The sequence below is a fragment of the Podarcis pityusensis genome, assembly GCF_964106645.2.
Source record: "Podarcis pityusensis genome assembly, chromosome: 7".
NCBI lineage: Eukaryota > Metazoa > Chordata > Lepidosauria > Squamata > Lacertidae > Podarcis > Podarcis pityusensis.
The window spans coordinates 64,796,166-64,814,417 of NC_138031.1; the positions used below are offsets into that span (position 1 = coordinate 64,796,166).

General features: G+C 43.9%; 1 protein-coding gene and 1 long non-coding RNA gene across 2 annotated transcripts in view; one reads left to right on the forward strand and one right to left on the reverse strand.

Annotated features, from left to right (window-relative positions):
- Positions 1–1,432, forward strand: part of LOC308482152 — a 17,428-nt gene extending 15,996 nt beyond the window's left edge. Inside the window, exon 2 of the long non-coding RNA XR_013989091.1 lies at positions 975–1,432. This is a non-coding gene — a long non-coding RNA (uncharacterized lncRNA). The remainder of the gene's footprint in view (positions 1–974) is intronic.
- LY86 (lymphocyte antigen 86) overlaps positions 1–16,048 on the reverse strand; it is a 19,951-nt gene extending 3,903 nt beyond the window's left edge. The window contains exons 1-3 of the mRNA XM_081015067.1: positions 15,761–16,048; positions 5,102–5,188; positions 2,689–2,817 (exon numbers count right to left, since the gene is read on the reverse strand). Of these exons, the coding sequence (XP_080871193.1) occupies positions 2,689–2,817; positions 5,102–5,188; positions 15,761–15,875 (331 nt within the window). The 5' untranslated portion in view covers positions 15,876–16,048. The remainder of the gene's footprint in view (positions 1–2,688; positions 2,818–5,101; positions 5,189–15,760) is intronic.
- Positions 16,049–18,252: the final 2,204 nt, after the last annotated feature.

Below are 18,252 nucleotides of genomic sequence, written 5' to 3' on the forward strand. Positions count from 1 at the left end.
CGCCCCCTGTCCCCCAAAAACAGTACTTCTGTCTTGTCAGGATTCAACTTCAATCCATTAGCCGCCATCCATCCTCCAACCGCCTCCAGGCAGTTTTTACATGAGTAGAATGTGTCCTTTTATTTAAAATGCATCTCTGGGTTATTTGTGGGGCATAGGAATTAATTCATTCCCCCCCCCCCTTCAAAATATAGTCTGGTCCCCCACAAGGTCCAAGGGACAAGGGAGCGGCCCATGGCTGAAAAAGTTTGCTGACCCCTGATCTAGAGTGTAGAGATAGATAACTGATAGATAGATAACCTGTACTATTATCCTCCTTGAGCATGTGGATGGAAATATTTGTAATCACATATCACTAAAGGGAAAGTAGCTTCAATTCAAAGCACGGAGAAAAAGTTTTATTAGCATTTGGGAGCAGCGTCTATAGATGAAGATATATAGTAATATCTGATAAAAAAGCTGTGACTTTTTGTCACAATATGCTTCACTTTGGGGTGTGTGTGTGTGTGTGTGTGTGTGCGTGGAACAATACTTCCTGTCTTACTGAGGATTTGCAAACCCCCAGAAAAATGTGGCCTTCTGATTTAATATGCGCACAGCAGTTTGTGTTGGGACCCGCGATGGACTCCAGTACTCTCTAATGTATTTTCTACAGGTTCTTATTAAGCACTTCATCAGAATAAGGCAGACTGCTAGGAGATCTGTGGGTGCCTTTATTCCTCTTCTCATTTTTCTTTAATTCAATATACGAGAAAGAGAGAGAGAGAGAGAGAGAGAGAGAGAGAGAGACTCGGAATGTAATGTTTCCATCAGTCCGACTTCAATAATTTGCATGATTGGTTGCTCATGTAGTATTTGTCTATTATTCTGTGACATATTTTTTAAAAAGTGCTAGCAATTCCTCCGAGGCCATCTTAGTAGATGAACCGTTGCGTGGTCATGAAACTCACAGCACGGTGTTTATTATGTTTCAGATTGAGATGTGACTGCAGCAGAGAAAGAGCCACGGGGGCCTTTGCACATGATTACCTTATTGTGTTATCAAAGCACGTTTCTTTCTCATTTATTGCACACTGTCCGCATGTGCGCTATCTACCGATAGCAGAGGGCTGCACAGCAATGAGCAGTATTCGATGCTCCACCAAGCAGTAGCATGTTCAAACTGCCCTGGTAGTTAACCTCTAAAAACCTGCTTCTGTGGCTCAGCCTTTTCCTGGCCCCTGAAGCTTGACATTTTGGGTCCCCAAATTCAGTGGCAGATGTTGGTCTTTAACATTTTGACAGCACCCTATACAAAGCCAAAATTTGGCGCACCCCCACCTCTCACCTTCTGTTCTGCTCAAGTCACTATGTTGTAGCTGAGAAGCCCTGCAGTGCCCTCTAGTGCTGGCGCCCAGTGCAGCAGAACTTGTTGGACTCGCCAAATTCCAGTGTATACAGTATAGCATTTCAGGCTTAACAAACGAACGTGTTAATGGAGGATGACCACTTTCCTCCTGATTAATTGATAGGGCCCACAACGCTTAAAACTCCTGAAGGACCTCTCACGCTGCGGGCCAGGCAAATGTAATTCCTCCAAATGTCAAATCTGATGATCGAGAAAATTAAAATATGCCTTCCCCTTATTGTCTTTATTAGAAGCTAGGATAAAATGAGGAGTTATTTTAAGTAATGTGGGAAGGAAGCTTTAAAAAGGCTGTTTTAGTATGACTTTGCAATAGGTCATTATATTTATGTAAAATTCATTGGTGAATTGTTCCGAGCTAGGCAGTTGATTGATTGATTAATTGATTGATTGACTGACAAATCTTTAACAAATTGATCACCCTGCTTACCAGTTATGTATGCCAAGAATACAATTTGTTTTACCCCTATGGTATACAGCTGTGGAAATGCATGTTTGGCAGTGGGAATGTTGTTCATTATCGCAAACACTATGGATATTTTCTCAGTGTTGTTGATGTGACCAATACCATGCATACCAGTGTAATGAAAACAGCGCTACTGCATATGTACTGAATGGCAGCTGTGTGTTTTGCAATTGCTCCATGCTTCTTGCATAATTTAACCCAGTCATATTTCTACTTGTAGACATTTTGCTGTAATCAGGAATGAATGGTAGTAGGATTGATCCGTCTACCATTGAACTGTCTTCATTGACTGGGAGTGGCTCTCCAGAGTCACAGGCAGGGGACAGTCTTAGCCCTACCTGGAGTTGCCAAGGATTGAACCTGTAACCTTCTGCATTCAAATCAGGTGTTCTACCACTGAATTACTGCCCTTTCCTTGCTAAAGGTGCTGTGCTTCACTTATCCCTTGGGCTTGCGTTTATTTAAGATGTTTGTGTCCTATGTTTGCTCATCCTGGAATTCAACAAGACACCCTTGAGCTTTCCTGGTAGTCTTCCGTCCATGTGCTTACCAGACCAGAGCAACACCTGTCTACCTGTAAGCTTTGTATACCTTCACATTGTGCTCTGCCTTGTAAGTAGAACCTCCTACAAGAAAATTCTAGCACAATGCTTTTTGCAGGAAATGATTTTGTCATGGAAAATTGTTTGTGTAAGATTAAACAGGCTGGTCAGATATTTCCAACCTGGTGTGTACAACTGACACGGCACCTTCTCCCTGCTCACTACAACTGCTAGCCACTGAACATTTAGCATGTTATTCCTGAAAAATTAATCACCTCCTTTCTTCTTTCCGCAGTAAAGAAACTCTGGGTGATCCTCTTCGCAAAGTTCCTTGGAGTAAAACGGAACACTCGCCCCATTCAAGCCAAGAGTTACTTCCACAGACAGTTTCCTGATGTTGTACCCTGTAGAGAGAGACAGAATATAAATCTAATGAGCAATTGTATGGAAATCAGAACATTGTCACTATGTTAGTTAGTTTTTTTTTAAAGAACAGGGAGGGAGGGAAATTTTGTTCTTTGTTTACATAATGGGTTTAATCACCACTATTTATTTATTTAAAATATTTCCTACTTGCTCATCATTGCCAAGACAATCCCAGAGAGGGTTACATTAAAATAAACGCAAAACACATATTTAAAATAAACAGAACGAATAAGCTGAAATCAACAGTATGAACAACAAGTTCAGCTTGGCCCTGAAAACCCAACAAAGTCCGGGGGCCACTAGGGGCGCATTGGAAGATGGCCGACAATAACATCTCTCCGACCCACACGAGGTAATTAAGAGGCTGTGATGGGAGTAAGCAGCCTCCCTGCCCCCCCAAGCGAGTGGGGGGGGGACTGCCCTTGCCTGCTGTGCCCTATACCACCCCCGAATTCGAGGGGGTGGGGGCACTAGGCAGAAAGCCCTTGTGTGGACCTCGGCTCTCCTGGACGCTGTCTCTGATTCGCGCCACTAGCTGCAGCAACTTCAAAAGAAACAATTAGGAGGAAGCAAATGCACATATTTCAAGGAAGAACGGGGAGTAAAGACTGCTAATTGAAGAGATCTCTGAGAAAGAAGACGGGTCGGATAAACAGGAATATATCATGAGAAGACACACCAAGGCTCGGGATGTCGACAACGGGACTGGATGGGGGGGGGACTTTCCTTTCTTTTCTTTATGTGATTAACCAAGAATCCCCTCCCCACAAGTCAGAAATGCCGCTTAAATGACCTAAGCTGATGATTTAAGACTGTGTGGAGATAATTTCTAACCAAAAGCATGTTTTAAGGAGATCGTGGAAAGTATAAGAGCTTTGGGATGACGCAGTAAAAAATAGCGTCACCATTTTGGCAAGCTCTGTCGAAAGACTTATGTCTGGGAGGAGGAATGGATCTGTTTTCATATTGCGGGCGAGCCTCCTCAGAGGGCGACAGATTTGCAAAGATTAATGATGGAAAGAGTGCTTTTATTTATGGAAGTGATGATATAAGGAAACCATCTCGATATGTTGATTGGACGAACGGAAAAATTCACACAGGATTACAACTGGTGTTTACCTGCTTAAGGAGATTATCAGAAGAGATCACAAAGAAAAAAGAAAAATATATGAATAAGATGAGATGTGGGAACAGCAAGATAGGACTGGATAGAATTATGAACATTATTTGTACAGATTTGTGGATATTAACGCAGCAGCAAGAAGATGATTGGAATCCCCTTCGGAACTTGAAATATGGGTACCCCCAACAAAAAATTTAAAATTCGGCTTTGTAATTCGGAATTTATGTGATTTGATTTAATTTGATTGGTTGGTTAATAAAAAATATTTTTTAAAAAAAAGAAAACCCAACAAAGTCCATGTCCAATGAATCTGAAAAGGGAAGGAATTCCATTACTGGGATGCTGATGCCAAGAAGGATATCCTTCAAATTTATGCATATTGAAGAGGACCTTGGTGACAGCAAGATGTTATGTGTTTCTGAGTGTAATAAATAGTGATGGTTTCCAAAATTAGGCAGCTGTCTTATACACACTTTTTTGGGAGTAAGTCCAACTGAACACATATGTCCATGACGGCCCCCTTAGACAAGTACATGTTGGGGGAAAGGCCTATTATCAGGGCTCAGATTGGCTGAATGTATCTAGACACACACTCAGTCTTGCCCCGCTCCCTGGGTCCTGATCTGGATTGGACTCTTGCAAGGGCAATTTGTCGCATGTGATTTGCTATTACATAGATAAAAGCAAGTTTGGAAGTAAGGAAATTGGAGCGTTGCTTCAGCACTGGTCTGAAGTTGATGGGTGCATTATACAGACTGCCAGAGAGAGGTCAGGTTGAGCCCCCCGCTTCCCTGGCAGGGGTCTGTTTTGGAAAATAAAGGTTATGTGTCCCATTACATAGGTATGTGCTATGCCATACTTGAAAGATACCCTGCAACACTTGTGTTTGGTGTGGTATAGGAAGAGAGCGTTTTTAAGCTGATGGTAGTTCAGGGGAGGAGTCATCTGAGTCACCCTGAGAAGGAAGGAGGGTAGAATATCCTTTTCTGAGACCAGGGATGGAGACCTCATTGTCTAGGGACATCGCCTCTTGGGAGCTTCAGGGACTCAGTCACCCCCATCCTTGGAGGTATCATCTGGCTTCGGTTGAGTTCTGAGGACTGAGAGTCCTGGGAGACAGTCAAACACATTATACTTACTTAAAATGGTTGCTATTCTGATGTTAAGAGTTTCGGGCACTACACTGGAGCAGGTGCCAATGCTAAAAGCCAAATCTTGCAGTGGATCTGTGAAGAAAAGAAAATGAAAGCCACAGGTGAATCAATTTTCTATACATTACAAAGGAGACTTGATTTAAGAGCAAGTGGACCCCTAAATGGGAGGTTTGGTAGAGACATCCAGAAAATATTGCTCTACTAATCTGGTGACGCCACTTAATATTCATTCATCATGATTTGATGCTATCAAGGTGGACACACCCCCCCCCCCCCCGCTTGCAGTTACACAACTTCTGGGCTGGCCACACTGCTGCATTTCCAGTCAGTACCAGTGCCATAACTTCCCGCTGACATTGTCTCACTTTTTAGACCACAAATGTTCTGGTTATTTTTGTTCTGCTTTTGTTGGGCTATAGCCCCTCTGGACGGCAATAATGTGGTAGCATTGGGAAAGCATTACAGGACAAAAGAAAGTAGAAGATATCTCCCACTAATGCACTAATTGCATTAAGAATAAGAACTGCAATAAAACACCAGTCTGGAGGGGCCCTAAGATCAAATGTCCTATGAAAGCGCCACTCTGAAATGAAATGTTGTAATGAGAACCACTATTTTGGTCTGATGACGTGCTGTTCCATTTCTCTATGAGTGCCACCACACTTCCTTATTCTATGAACTCAAGGAACCTCAAAACCTGCTGCAGTTACATAGCAGCATAGGAAGCTGCCTTGTTTTGCTTTGGGTGGTATATAAATAAACACTAGCATAGCATAGGATAGCATAGCATAGCAATTGCCCCCAGACCCTGATGTCTATATTAATCCAGAAGAACTTGTGCAAGAGGAGCCCACAATGCCTGTACTCCTGAGGTCCGAGGAGGTCATGCTGCCCTCCTCTGACTTTGAGGGTTCCAGGTCAGACACTCAAGTGGGACCACAGTCTCCCCATCTCAGCTGAAGCTGATGAGTACTAAAGCAAGAATACAGATCCAGCTTCTCAGATTTGCAGTTCCTTTTGGAGGCTCAGTCTGAGACTGACTGGTGCTGAAACAACTTGTATGGAGTCTCCCACTTGAGCTCTATACGGAGCTGTCCAGAGCTGTTCAGGGTCACCCAGAATTCTGAAACCATTGTATTGCCACCCCTTCGTTCCTTCTAGATTTCATCCAAACCTGAACTCTTTTTGGGAGTCAGACCCCCAATACTGCTGAGATGGCACTTGAAAAAGAGCAACCCTCCCCCATAACCTCATAGTGTTTTCCTCTGCTTTCATTATGTGCCAGGAACTATTCCTGCTATTTGTGTTTTCAGTGGTTGCATGTCAAAGCTAGCTAGGCTTCAAGATTGCCTTACTGATTTTTGAATATTGCAGGTGTGATCTCCTAGCTTTCGTGTTTCTCTGTTCCCTCAGTCTTCTTCACTGGCTGCCTTTTGTGCGGGGTGCGGAAAATGCCAACACAGTTGAAGCCATGTCACACATTAATTTCAGCCAATGAGACAAGCACCCAATCATCTCCCTTTAATGTATGTTGGGAACTTGGCAGCAATCTTTTTCTTCTTTTTTTACACAGTTACTGTTAGAATGTTGTTTGGTGGTTTTTTTCATTTAAAAACTTCTGACAGTTATTTTGTAATTGTATTTTCGGGAAGGACCTACAAAACCAGGTTGATTTTGACTTCTCTTTTCAGTGTTTTCATTACCCCTTTCCCATTTCCTCCTCGGCCTCTTCTGGATAATGGTAATTTGACTTCTGCAAGAGAATGTTTTACTTCTTTTTATTTTTGTGCAGAAGGTCAGGGGTGGGGGGGAGAGAGAGACACTTCCTTCCTTCTTCAAAATGTTGCTTGTATGCTAAAAAAAAAAAAATGTTGCTTGTATGCTGCACAAGTCACAGATCTGAGAACAGTAATTCTTCTATCTGTGCATTGTGCCTTCAAGTGTGGATTAGTTTTGCACCTGCAGTGGGGAGAGATGTACAGCAGCTGGCATTTTGTATTTTGTTTCAGGTGTCATGAAATCTCTCTCTCTGTGTGTATATATATATATGTGTGTGTGTGTGTGTGTGTGTGTGTGCAATCCACAGAATGGCAGATTGGGCTAATTTCAGTAAATGCAGCATTTTTTCCTATCCTCTACAGCAGGCATGGCCAAACTTGGCCCTCCAGCTGTTTAGGGACTACAATTCCCATCATCCCTGACCACTGGTCCTGTTAGCTAGGGATGATGGGAGTTGTAGTCCCAAAACAGCTGGAGGGCCAAGTTTGGCCATGCCTGCTCTACAGGGAGCTGCAGGCCATTTAAGAAAACTGTGTAGCTTGGGATACACAACCTAGTGGGTTGTGCCTGGGACAGCCAATTAACATGGCCCTGATCGACACTGATGCTCAAAATAGCCTGGGTCCCGTGTCACCTAACTGGCTTGTCTGTCTGCTGTTTCTGCGCTCCCCAGGTTGTGTGGTGGGGAGGCTGTTGGTGATTATTCAGCTGATAAAGGAAAGGTGCTGTATATAAGCTGAAAGGCATGCTTGTCTATATTGTTTCCCAAGTTTTGATGCTGAGCTATGCTTTTGAAAGCAGATTCTGGGCTTAACTCTAGGTGAGCTCTGGCTCGGATTAAGCAGTGCACTGTGGGAGACAGCAATGCTTCTGAATACTCATTGCTAGAAACCACAGGAGGGGAGAGTATTGTTGTGCTTTTGGGCTTCCTGCAGTCATCTGTTTGGCCACTGTGAAAAATGATGCTTGACTAGATGGCCCAGCAAGCTCTTCTTACGTTGAAATGCACAGACTGGGAAAAGAAGCCCAGCCCATTTTGCAGTCCTGACTGAGGACCAGCCTTCTCCTTATTTCACTCAGGGAGCCCCATTCATTCACCCGTCCAACTGCAGGCTGCAAATGTACACATCCTCGGTTCTCACAGAGTCATAATGTTTACCCTTCTTTCCTAGGAGAAAATGACACTCTCACTTCAACTTTTCACGTCGCTGCCACATTCTAGAACAAGTGGCACTGTTGAATTCACAGTCTTCCCTCCACCCACTTTCTCCAATCTGTTCTCACTCGCAGAATTCAAAGTTTACTCGTCACACTTCATCCTTTTGATCATGGAATAACTGCATATGCACCATGTGGGAACCAATGGGAAGCCGCAATGCTCCAAGAGAAAGGGAAAAAATGGCGAACTGGACCCTAGCTCTGGGAACATCCTCTGAGGATGGAATATTGTTTCCAGTAGGGGTTGACTGCTGTGCCACACAAACTCTGCACGGAGAAAGTCCCAAGGACAGCTCCTGGCATCTCCAGGTAGGTTTGGGAAAGAGCCCAATCTGGAGAACACTGGACAACACTGAGCTGGGCAGACCCACAGTCTGACTTGGGAAAAGGAAATGAACTCCTGTTCTGGAGATGAAGCTTGCTGAGATGTGTGCATGCACAATGACGCCCTATCAAAAAGGCCTTCAACCAGGGAACAACTTGGGTAAATACTTGGTTAGCTGCCTGTCCAACTCTGTACAGTGGTACCATGGGTTAAGAACTTAATTCGTTCTGGAGGTCCGTTCTTAACCTGAAACCGTTCTTAACCTGAAGCACCACTTTAGCTAATGGGGCCCCCTGCTGCCACCGGAGCACGATTTCTGTTCTCATCCTGAAGCAAAGTTCTTAACCTGAGGTACTATTTCTGGGTTAGCGGAGTCTGTAACCTGAAGCATCTGTAACCTGAAGCATCTGTAACCCGAGGTACCACTGTATTCTTATCTCTTTCATGCCTTCAGCCAATAATCTAAGCAACAGGTTGCTCTGTCCCAAACAATGAAGTATCTAATGCTCCTATGAGCCACTGGGGAGAGGAGACCCGCCCAGCATTTTGGAATCACTAATAGAAACATGCTACAGCTCTATTCAGGTCTTCAAAGAAACAGGAGGGAATAAAAGCATGTACCAGCTCTCCCCCAATGCCCCTTTTCTCCACCTGAACCAACCCAGATCCCCTGGATATCAAGGCTGAAGATCTGATGGTGGTTCTTTGTTTGGCTGAGCATGCTTAGAACCTTCCCTGTGCTCAGGAACCCTGGGTGTGCAGGGATCCTGATTGCCACGGGAATACTAAGCTAGTTCAGCCAAACGCATGAGATGGGATTCACCTAGGAGCCCTGAGAATTTCCTCTTACACAACAAGCCTTTCCTCTCCTCTCCTTGTGCATCCTGTCCCCCTGAAATTAGCTCTGGAAGGGGTCAGGAGAACTCCTAGGAGGAAGGAGAGGGTGGAATCGCTTTGCCTGTCAAGCTGCAATGCTTATGCAGAGTGAATGGTCCGAAGAGCGCAAAGTTGAATTCCTCCCATAAATAATTCCTGTTCAGGCATTTAGCATTAATGAGTGGAGGTTGGGGTCATAGCCTACAGGGACACTGGGGGAGGAGCTAGCATCCACAAACTCCTGCCCCTTCCACTCTTTCTCCCCTTTTGTTCTTTGAATACCTGAACAGGGGTTTAGAATTGTTCTATCACCTCCTCCACCAATAACCTCTTACTGCCCATGCATGATTTGGTTCAATAACCCTGAACGGTTAGTGGATAATTTTCTAACACATTATTGCTTTAAATTATTTTTTGTGAAAACAGAATCCTGCAGATCAATGGCATGGGTTTCTACTAAGGCATTGATCTGGCTGAGTTCATGCAGTTCTTAGTGGTGTGTGGTGTGTGGTGGGGAATCCTTTGGCCTTTCCGTATTACACTTCTGGGAGCAGTGAAACAATGGCAGGGCAGTGAATTACTTTAGCTCACTCCCCCCCCCCCATCCCCCAGGTTCACACTAAAATAGAGCAGGAAGGAAGCTGGAAATGAACACATGAATGAATAATTCTTAACACTTACATAGTGCTTTCAAAACCCTTAAAAATACACCCTCTCATTTAATACTCCCAACAGCACTGATGAAAAAATGATTGCAGGACATTTTTAAAAATCACAGTTAAACGTTTTTGCCGAACGCAGTGTTTCCCCAAACTTCTGACAGCTGATGTAAGCTCTCCCCCTCCTTTCAGCTTTACACTTGCATAGATGCAGAAGGTCATTAAAAAGAGGTCTGCAGCACTGTGAACGCACTTTGGGCTTTCTGCCACCCCACTTCCTGCTGGGGGATGAAACAACACCCCCCCCCCGCCAAACAATTTGCCTGAGAAAGGAGGAAGTTGTAACATTTCAGGCAATCAACCGGTTATGAGGCATGTGTGCCCCAGCACACCCAAAGGCTTAGGATGCAAGGCCGCTGGGCAGAGTAAACGCTTTTCTTACAGATTTCAGTCCCTGGCGTCTCCAGGCTATTGCTGCTGCTGTTTTCCTCTTAAATATCTCAGATAGCAGGTGAAAGGAAAGACCTCTATGTGAGACCCTAGAGAGTCTGTTGGCCAGAACAGACAACCCTGGTCTCTCAGGAGCACTTGTTTCCCCATTCTAATTCGGCATACTGGCATTTGGTTCAGGTGTCACAGCCAAGTCATGGTTTCACGCCTGCATTTCTCCTGACGTGCTTCCGTTGTCTCCTCTCTCTAATTTTCTGGCTGGTGAGAACTCATCTTCGCTATAACAACTGAGTAGGGCAGGACTACATGGAATTGGCAGAAATGACTGGCAGAATCCGTGACCAGGGAAAAGAGTCGGTGGAAGAAGATTGGAAGAAATTCAAAGATTATTTACAGAAATATTGCAAAATTAATGAATGTAAGAGTGATGTTGGATTGAAGTTAAGTGGCTTCTAGCTGTACAGGCTTTAAAGTTATAAATATATCAAGACTAAGGATTAGGATTAAAAAGGTTAAAAGAATGGAAAAATTGGTTTTTAATAGGTAAAAATTTAATGTTATAATATATTAAGATTAAGGATTGGGATTAAAAAGGAGGGAAAGAAATTGCTGGACTAACAAACTGAATTGGAATACAAAAGAGGGAGGTATGAGGAAGTCCGGGAAACAAGTAAATGTAAAAGAAGTTATGAAAAGACGGAATTGTTTTTAACTGTTTTTTTTTCCTCCTTCTATCTTTTTGTATTCTGTATTTTGTATTGTATATTTTTCTTTTTTATTCTTAAATTTTTCTTTTTATTAATGTGATTCTATTTTTTGTGAAACTTTAATAAATATTAATTAAAAAACCCCCCCAAAAAACCCCAACTGAGTAGGGCAAACTTTGATTACTGCAAACCATAGTTTGCCTCCGGTATGAAGACTATGACACATTTGGTCATGACAGACTCAATCTCAGACACCTGGGCTTTTTAGACCAAGAATGAAGCGTGTGGCCCTGCACACACTCGACTTCGGTACTTCTATTGTGGGTTGTTAAACCACAGTTTCTTGAGGCACTGTAACAGGGAAACGATGGTTTAATTTCCCTTTGCAAACCAGGATATGCCACCCTCCCAAGAAGTGTTCTTATTGAAATGTGTGAGGAAAAGAAGGAGGGTAGGGGAAGAAAGAATATACAGGCAAAAAACTATGACTGATTAGACTGAGATTAGACTGAGTGGGTTGCATGGCAGTGATGCCCTGCTCCACCATGTAGTGTGCTCTGCTGCCCGCCATGTGCACCCTGGTTGCTTCGCTGGTGATGCTCATGATGGGTGGGGCAGTAAGGTCACAGGAGCCGCCGGTGAAGTACTGGCACCTCCTCCCCCCTTGGAAAAGAAACACTGCCTGAGCATATGATGGAGGGGCTCACAGTGCTCACAGCATTAACACCCCAAGAAGGTCTTGCTTCTCCCATTGCCTTGAATTCCATCAGAAATCAAGCATCTCTCTCCCTCACAGGCTTCAGCCTGCAGCCTCCTGCTTCTAGCACACACACACACCTCAACTGAACTCTGGATTTTGTGCTTTTTGTGCCATTATCTCACCAAGAAACTGGCCCGGCTATTCCAGCAATTCAATCCTTGCTTTGATTCAGGAACATGAAGGTAGGGTTGCCATATTTCAAAAAATGAGCTTTTTTTAAAAAAAAGTTTTGCCCAAACATCTGGGTTGCCATACGTTTGGAATTCCCAGACACTGTATACAAGGGCTGAATCCTGGATATGCCTGGGGAATTGGATGTATGGCAACCCTGTAAGGGAACTCAGGCAAACAGCCCACCCCCCAGAATTCACAACAATAGGTTTTTTTTGCCGTTTAATCTTGGAAACATCCAGAAGTGTTTAAATCCAAGTGGTGAATTTTGCCTTTCCCCCTCTCCCTTTGCCGAGACCTGAAACGGTTCTTGTGAGCCTACTTCAAGCAATATAACTTGAACTGCTTGGTTGAGTGTGAAGGCATCAATATTTGGCCCTCAAGGAAAGGACTGCCAATACTGCAGTGTCTGTCTACCCAAAGAGCAGAGCCTGGCTGGGACCAGCTCATGTCATCCTGTGCGTCAGGTACCTGAGTGCTTTATAAGTCGCCCTCTATTGACATGCCCTGATTTGTGCTTCACATGATCAGTAAAACCATCTGGCGCCTAATCTGTCTTTATTGCTGACTCTCCTTAAGCATGCACTGGGGAGCCATTTTGGTACCTTGAAGCTTAGGGATATTTTTCTTCCTGCTGCCATGGTGTTGATTTCTGGAAATAGCACCGGGTTATGCTTCATGTTAAATGACAGAGTTTAATCTAAGCCCACAACCTCTGGGAAAGACAAATCTGAAATGTACTGGCTTCTGGGTTTGTTTTTTTTCTTGATCTCTTGTCATGATGGTTGATGAGCCTGGGTTTTAATTTGTCAGAGTGACTGAGAGAGGGGTGGGAACAGTACTTTGGCTGTGGAGAGAGAAAAGTGTATGTGTGTGTGTGTGTGTGAGAGAGAGAGAGAGAGAGAGAGAGAAAGAGAGAGAGAGATCCTTTTTCTCCTCAGGTATGAACTTTTTATTTTTTAAGAAAAGCTCTCTGTGTCTCTGCCCGCTAATTTGATACAAAGGAAGCACAGAAATTCAGACAGACCTAATCTTCCGAATCACATGCTTTCGATTTAAGCTCTTTTGAGAAATGAACTGAAGAAACTGATTCATGAGAGCCACAGCTGATAGAGGGCTGGATGTTTTATCCAGGTCCAAGCCCTTATTCAGCCATAAAACTCACTAGCCTTCAATCTGTCGCTGGGGGGCAGGGACCAATATGCATAACCCTGCTCCAATATGGCTGCTTTTCCCCCTCAAGAGACGACACTTCAGGAGGGTCCCATTTTGATCAGAGAAGTGGCAGATAACCTGCTGGATGGGCAAAAATCTATGCTCTTGGGGGCATAGATTTGGTCCAGAGGCCCCCATTTGCTAACCAACCAGAGTTAATTCATTTACTCATCCATTTGTAAGGAAAACCAAACATTCAAGGAAGTTGGGCTGGCTAACACCTTTCAAAACCATGTATAGCATTGAGTTAACCATGTTTACTCTGACGAAAACTTCATGGGTTTCAGTGGAACATGCTACCAAGGTATAGGATTGTGTTTGCTAGTCAATGTTTGTGGCATGAACCAGACGGTACAAAGTTTGGGATATATATAGGAAAATCCTTTTTTAAAAAAAACCTGTCTGCTTATCATGTGTGTGAGAGGGTTTTGTTTCATTTTATTGTATTTGTATATTGCCCTTCATCCGTAGATCTCAGGGATGCTCACAACTGGCTTTTAGAACTGGGTTGTAAAAAGTGGCTCATCTGTTGATAGTCCCCTGTTTGCAGGAGTCTTCTATTTTAAAATCCAGTTTGAAGACAAAAGGACCACAAGGTTTCCCATCAAAGGTGAGCAGCACCTGAACAACAGACTGAGCAGGCACCCTGGTCACCTGTTCCCAACCTTCTCTGCAGTGGTGAGATGCAAATTTGTATTTCTATTTGAATTCTAGTAATCATTTATAAATCTAAAGCTGTGCATATAAATTACCTCATGGGTTTTAAAAATGCAAATACCCCCTACCCCATGTGTCTCGACTAGAGAAAAGGGTCACATGTAGCAAGTCTAGAAAAGCTGAGACTGGCAGGACTGGACTACCAGTAAGAGGGCATCTCTGTGTTTTTCCTTTTCTGAAGGGGCAAAACAAGCCAGTTTCATAGCGCCAGTTCTATTTTCCTATTACAGGAAGGGAATCCGCTTACAATACCTGAAAGCTAACTTCGTCTCCTAAGAATCGGCCGCTAAAAGATTTCACTCCAAATATTTATTTGCTCCTCGTGCCCCTCACTGGTTTTATTTTAATGGATGTGTAAAGCTGCGCCTGAGCTTCAGGGGAGGGGAAAGCAGGGAGGGCAGCCTTTGTGTTGGGATGAATTGGAAAAACAAACGCTCAGATTCTTCCTTTGCCATTAATCACTTTTCACGTCACGTGCCTCTTATGAATGAGATGCCTATGAAGCTAATTCCCTTTGTCCCCACTGCAGGGCGCATCAGTGCAGTGCAAGGCCAGCCGAGGTGCCGAGTTGAAAAGGAAGCGCTGCCAAGAGGCTGCCTTTCCATTCATTTCGGAGCAGCTTGTTTCCCTTATTCTTTCCAGCAGATCTGAAGAACAAACAAATCTTCCTTTTTATAAAAGTTATGAAATTGCATTATTATTTTTTTGACTGCTCATGCGTCATCTTTGCAGTGGGCCTGTCCTTGCCTCCTTGTTGGTTTTATTAGAAATTGGTTCAAAAGCCCAAATTCATGCTGAATTGGTGAAAGACATATATTAGGGACTTTTCTTCATTATATCTCTGCAGGGGTGCCAACTTGAATAAAATATTGGGGGGGGGGCAGGTAAGTCCCATCCCATATAATTGATCACAAGATGCAGTGCACACACCATTTGAATGCCAATATCCATCAATTTTGGGGGCCCAGGTCCCCTCAAATATTTTATGGGAGGGAGCGAAGGGACCTTAGCCCCTAGGCTTTGGCTCTTTCTTTTATTACAATTGTTTTTAATCTTGACAACTGAAAGTTTCATCATGCACAGTTTTATCTGATGCAAAGCTCCCATGGCCCAGTGGAAGCAGATTAAGAACACAGAATGAATGATACACTGAATGAGACTATTGATCCACCTAGCTCCACATCGTCTACACAGACCAGGAACAGCTCTCCAGCGTTTCAGACAAGAGTCTTTCAAATCAGTGCCAGGATAAGTCAGGAATTGAACGTGGAACCTTTGGTGCGCAATGCATATGCTCTACAACTTAGCTATGGTTCATCCCCCCCAAGCTATGGTCCTGTGATTTGGTGGGAAAACAATTGCTCCAATCTAGTGATGAGTTCTAAGCAGAGGAATTCTGATGTACGCAAGAAGCTGCTTGCACAGAATGGTCTCTCCATTTAGTTAAATGGGAGGAAACAATCCACACAGACAGTGTATTTTTGTATCTGGATCATTTTTGTATGTCGATCGGGTCCCTCCATTGAAAAAAAAGATGGAGATTCTTGCACATGAAAGGGATGCACACACCCACATGCACACACCCAGATACACATAAATCTCTGGACTGGGATGAGTGACTGTCCTAGATTAACCCAAAACCTTTTGTGGCTGAATGTGGTATCTGCCACGGGTCTGCTATGTCCAACTCTAGCAAGCCACCTACTGCTCTGCAGCTGCCTGTTTTCTGCCAATCAGAAAAAGTTAAATGGAGCTAAAAGATCTCACCACAGCTTCTGTAGTTTACCTCCAGCCGATCAGTCTTGCAGAGGAGGTGCGTAGGCCATTCAATGCTGGGGGTGGTATAAACCAACAAAAAGACAAAGGAAACAACTTTAAACATCTTCACGCTGAGGAAGAGGGACTGTGTGCTTGTGTCTCTATCTTGAAAACAGTCTGTTTGCCTGCTTCCTCCTTCTAGTGAATGCGGCAGCTCCAAGCCACTACACAAACTGCTTACACAAATGTTAATCCAATAAGGACTCGTGCCTTGAGATGGTATGAAAGAGTGAGCAACTGGCTAACCAGAGGGGCGGTGTTCCTCTTTTAAGGTCTCTGGGCTGTGTTTCCTGCTACTGTGTGCTAATAATGAAGGGTCCAAGAATGAGTCACTCGCTAAACCTGAGTTCCATGTGGCAAGAACACTCATGCTATCGCCCATGCAGTCCCCAAAAGCCTTTATGGCACTTTCATGCTTCGTCAGGTTACAAGCAAAAGTCCAACCAGTTTTGCAGTGCAATCTCATACATAATCCACTCAGAAATAAGACCTACTGACTGAGTTCAATAGGACTTACTTCTAAGTAAGGGACTCTCTGCTCTTTCCAGTTATATAATGGGATAGTTGCTGTGTGATGTAATGCTTTTAAGAGTGAATATGAAGCTGATGATCTGCACCTTTGGTTGAGTATCCCTGTTATTAGAGAGTGAACACAGAGCTTTCTTTTCCAGACTAATGGCGGGTTGTGTCTGAATTGAGAAAAGTTATGTGGCTGTAGTCTCATCCCTTATGTAGCCTCGTGTTCCTCCAGCCGGTAAATGTCACAGTTAGGAATGTGCACATAGGAACAGCCCTTCTCTGCAATTGTTTTGCTTTGTGTTTTTTTAATATAATAACTTGTATTATAAACTTGTGGGTGTTCAGGGGATGAGAAGAGGTGAGAAGAGAGGAACTACATGTGTCAGTTTGAGCTATGGCTTGCCCTGGAAGTCTCATCTGTCTGTCTTGAGAGACAATGGAGTGCACTTCAGGGGGTGAAGTCAATCCATTGCATTAGCAGCACCAAAGTGACCTTCCATGGTGTGCAAGCCTGGATAGTGTGTATGGAGGACCTGGGCAGCCCAGACAACAAGACCTCTCTCTTGGCCTCACTGATGTCTGCCAAAGGAAAGCAGAGCAATATGTTTGGCACCAGCTTGGTTGTAGGAGTTGCCAGAAGGAGCTGTACAAGGCGCTATCCAACTGTCTTAGGGACTCCACTCCTGATTTGCATATGGTTTACCTTCTCGCCTTTTCTTCTCCTAAAGATAACCTGCACGGCAGCGGGGGTTTAGGATAAGGGGGGGCTCAGGATTTAACCTCCTCCCGTCGGACCTGTAAGACAGAACTATTCCACCTGGCCTTTAATTTGAATTCAGCCTGATCTTTTATTTCCCTTCTCTTCCCTCCCCCTCCCCTTTTATGAAGATTACTCGCTCTGAGACCCCACAGCTAATTCTCCCCTGGCCTCCTCGCTGGCCCAAGTAGGACCAATTCAGCCAGCTAGCCCTGGGGATTATCTAATTGATTTTTGATTTTTATTGTTATTCATGTTTTTATACTGTATTTTATGCTGCTTTTATAATTAAGTGTTTTAAATTTGTTGTTAGCCGCCCTGAGCCTGGTTTTTGAACCAGGAAGGGTGGGGTATAAATTCTTATTCTTATTCTTAGAGTTATTCTTCTCCCTGATGGTCTATCTTCCCAGGCTGACAAGCCCCACCTCCCCCTGCACGTGTAGAAACTGTCTTCTTGACCATTGGACCCACTATTGGTCTCGTCTGCTCAATCTGCCAGAGCCTATCTATGCATGCAGGGCAAGTCCCTAACTCACTGAGAGTCTGAGACCCATCGTCTTCCCTCACTTGGTTTAGCCAGCCAGTTGGAGCTGTTTCTAGGATGTGGCTGCTGTTGCATGCTGACAGCTTCTAGAAGCCACAGCTGAGAGCTGAGTGTAGGGTGGACAAACTACCCAAGAAGGAGCATAATGTGCCCCCTCACCAGATGTCAGATTTTGTTTTGCAGTAGCTTGATTTAAAAACCAAAACCAAACCCTGGACCATAACATTTCCCTGCCCTGGGTTATAGTGAATAAGTGCTGAGTTTTAAATGCTCTCAACCATGCAGCAGCTATGTCATACCCACTGGTGTTGATGACACACAGAAGAAGCGCAAAGGGAAGGCGTGGAAAGTCAATTCTACTTTTCCTTGTAGAACATCAACAGAATAGTAATGATTGGGTAGTACTAGGGACAACCCTTCTAGAAGCAGCTCGTCTGGAGTTTTAAAGGTGGTGTTTTTGCTCTTGTGTTTCATTTTCCTGGTCTGGATTTTGAAGTCTTTAATGCTGCTATCTTAAATTTAGTGTACCACATAAGAATTGCATATTTTGATGTGTTTGATGTGTGGTTTGTTTGTTTTTAACAAGAGCACAATTATACACCTGATCTGTCTGGGAATGGA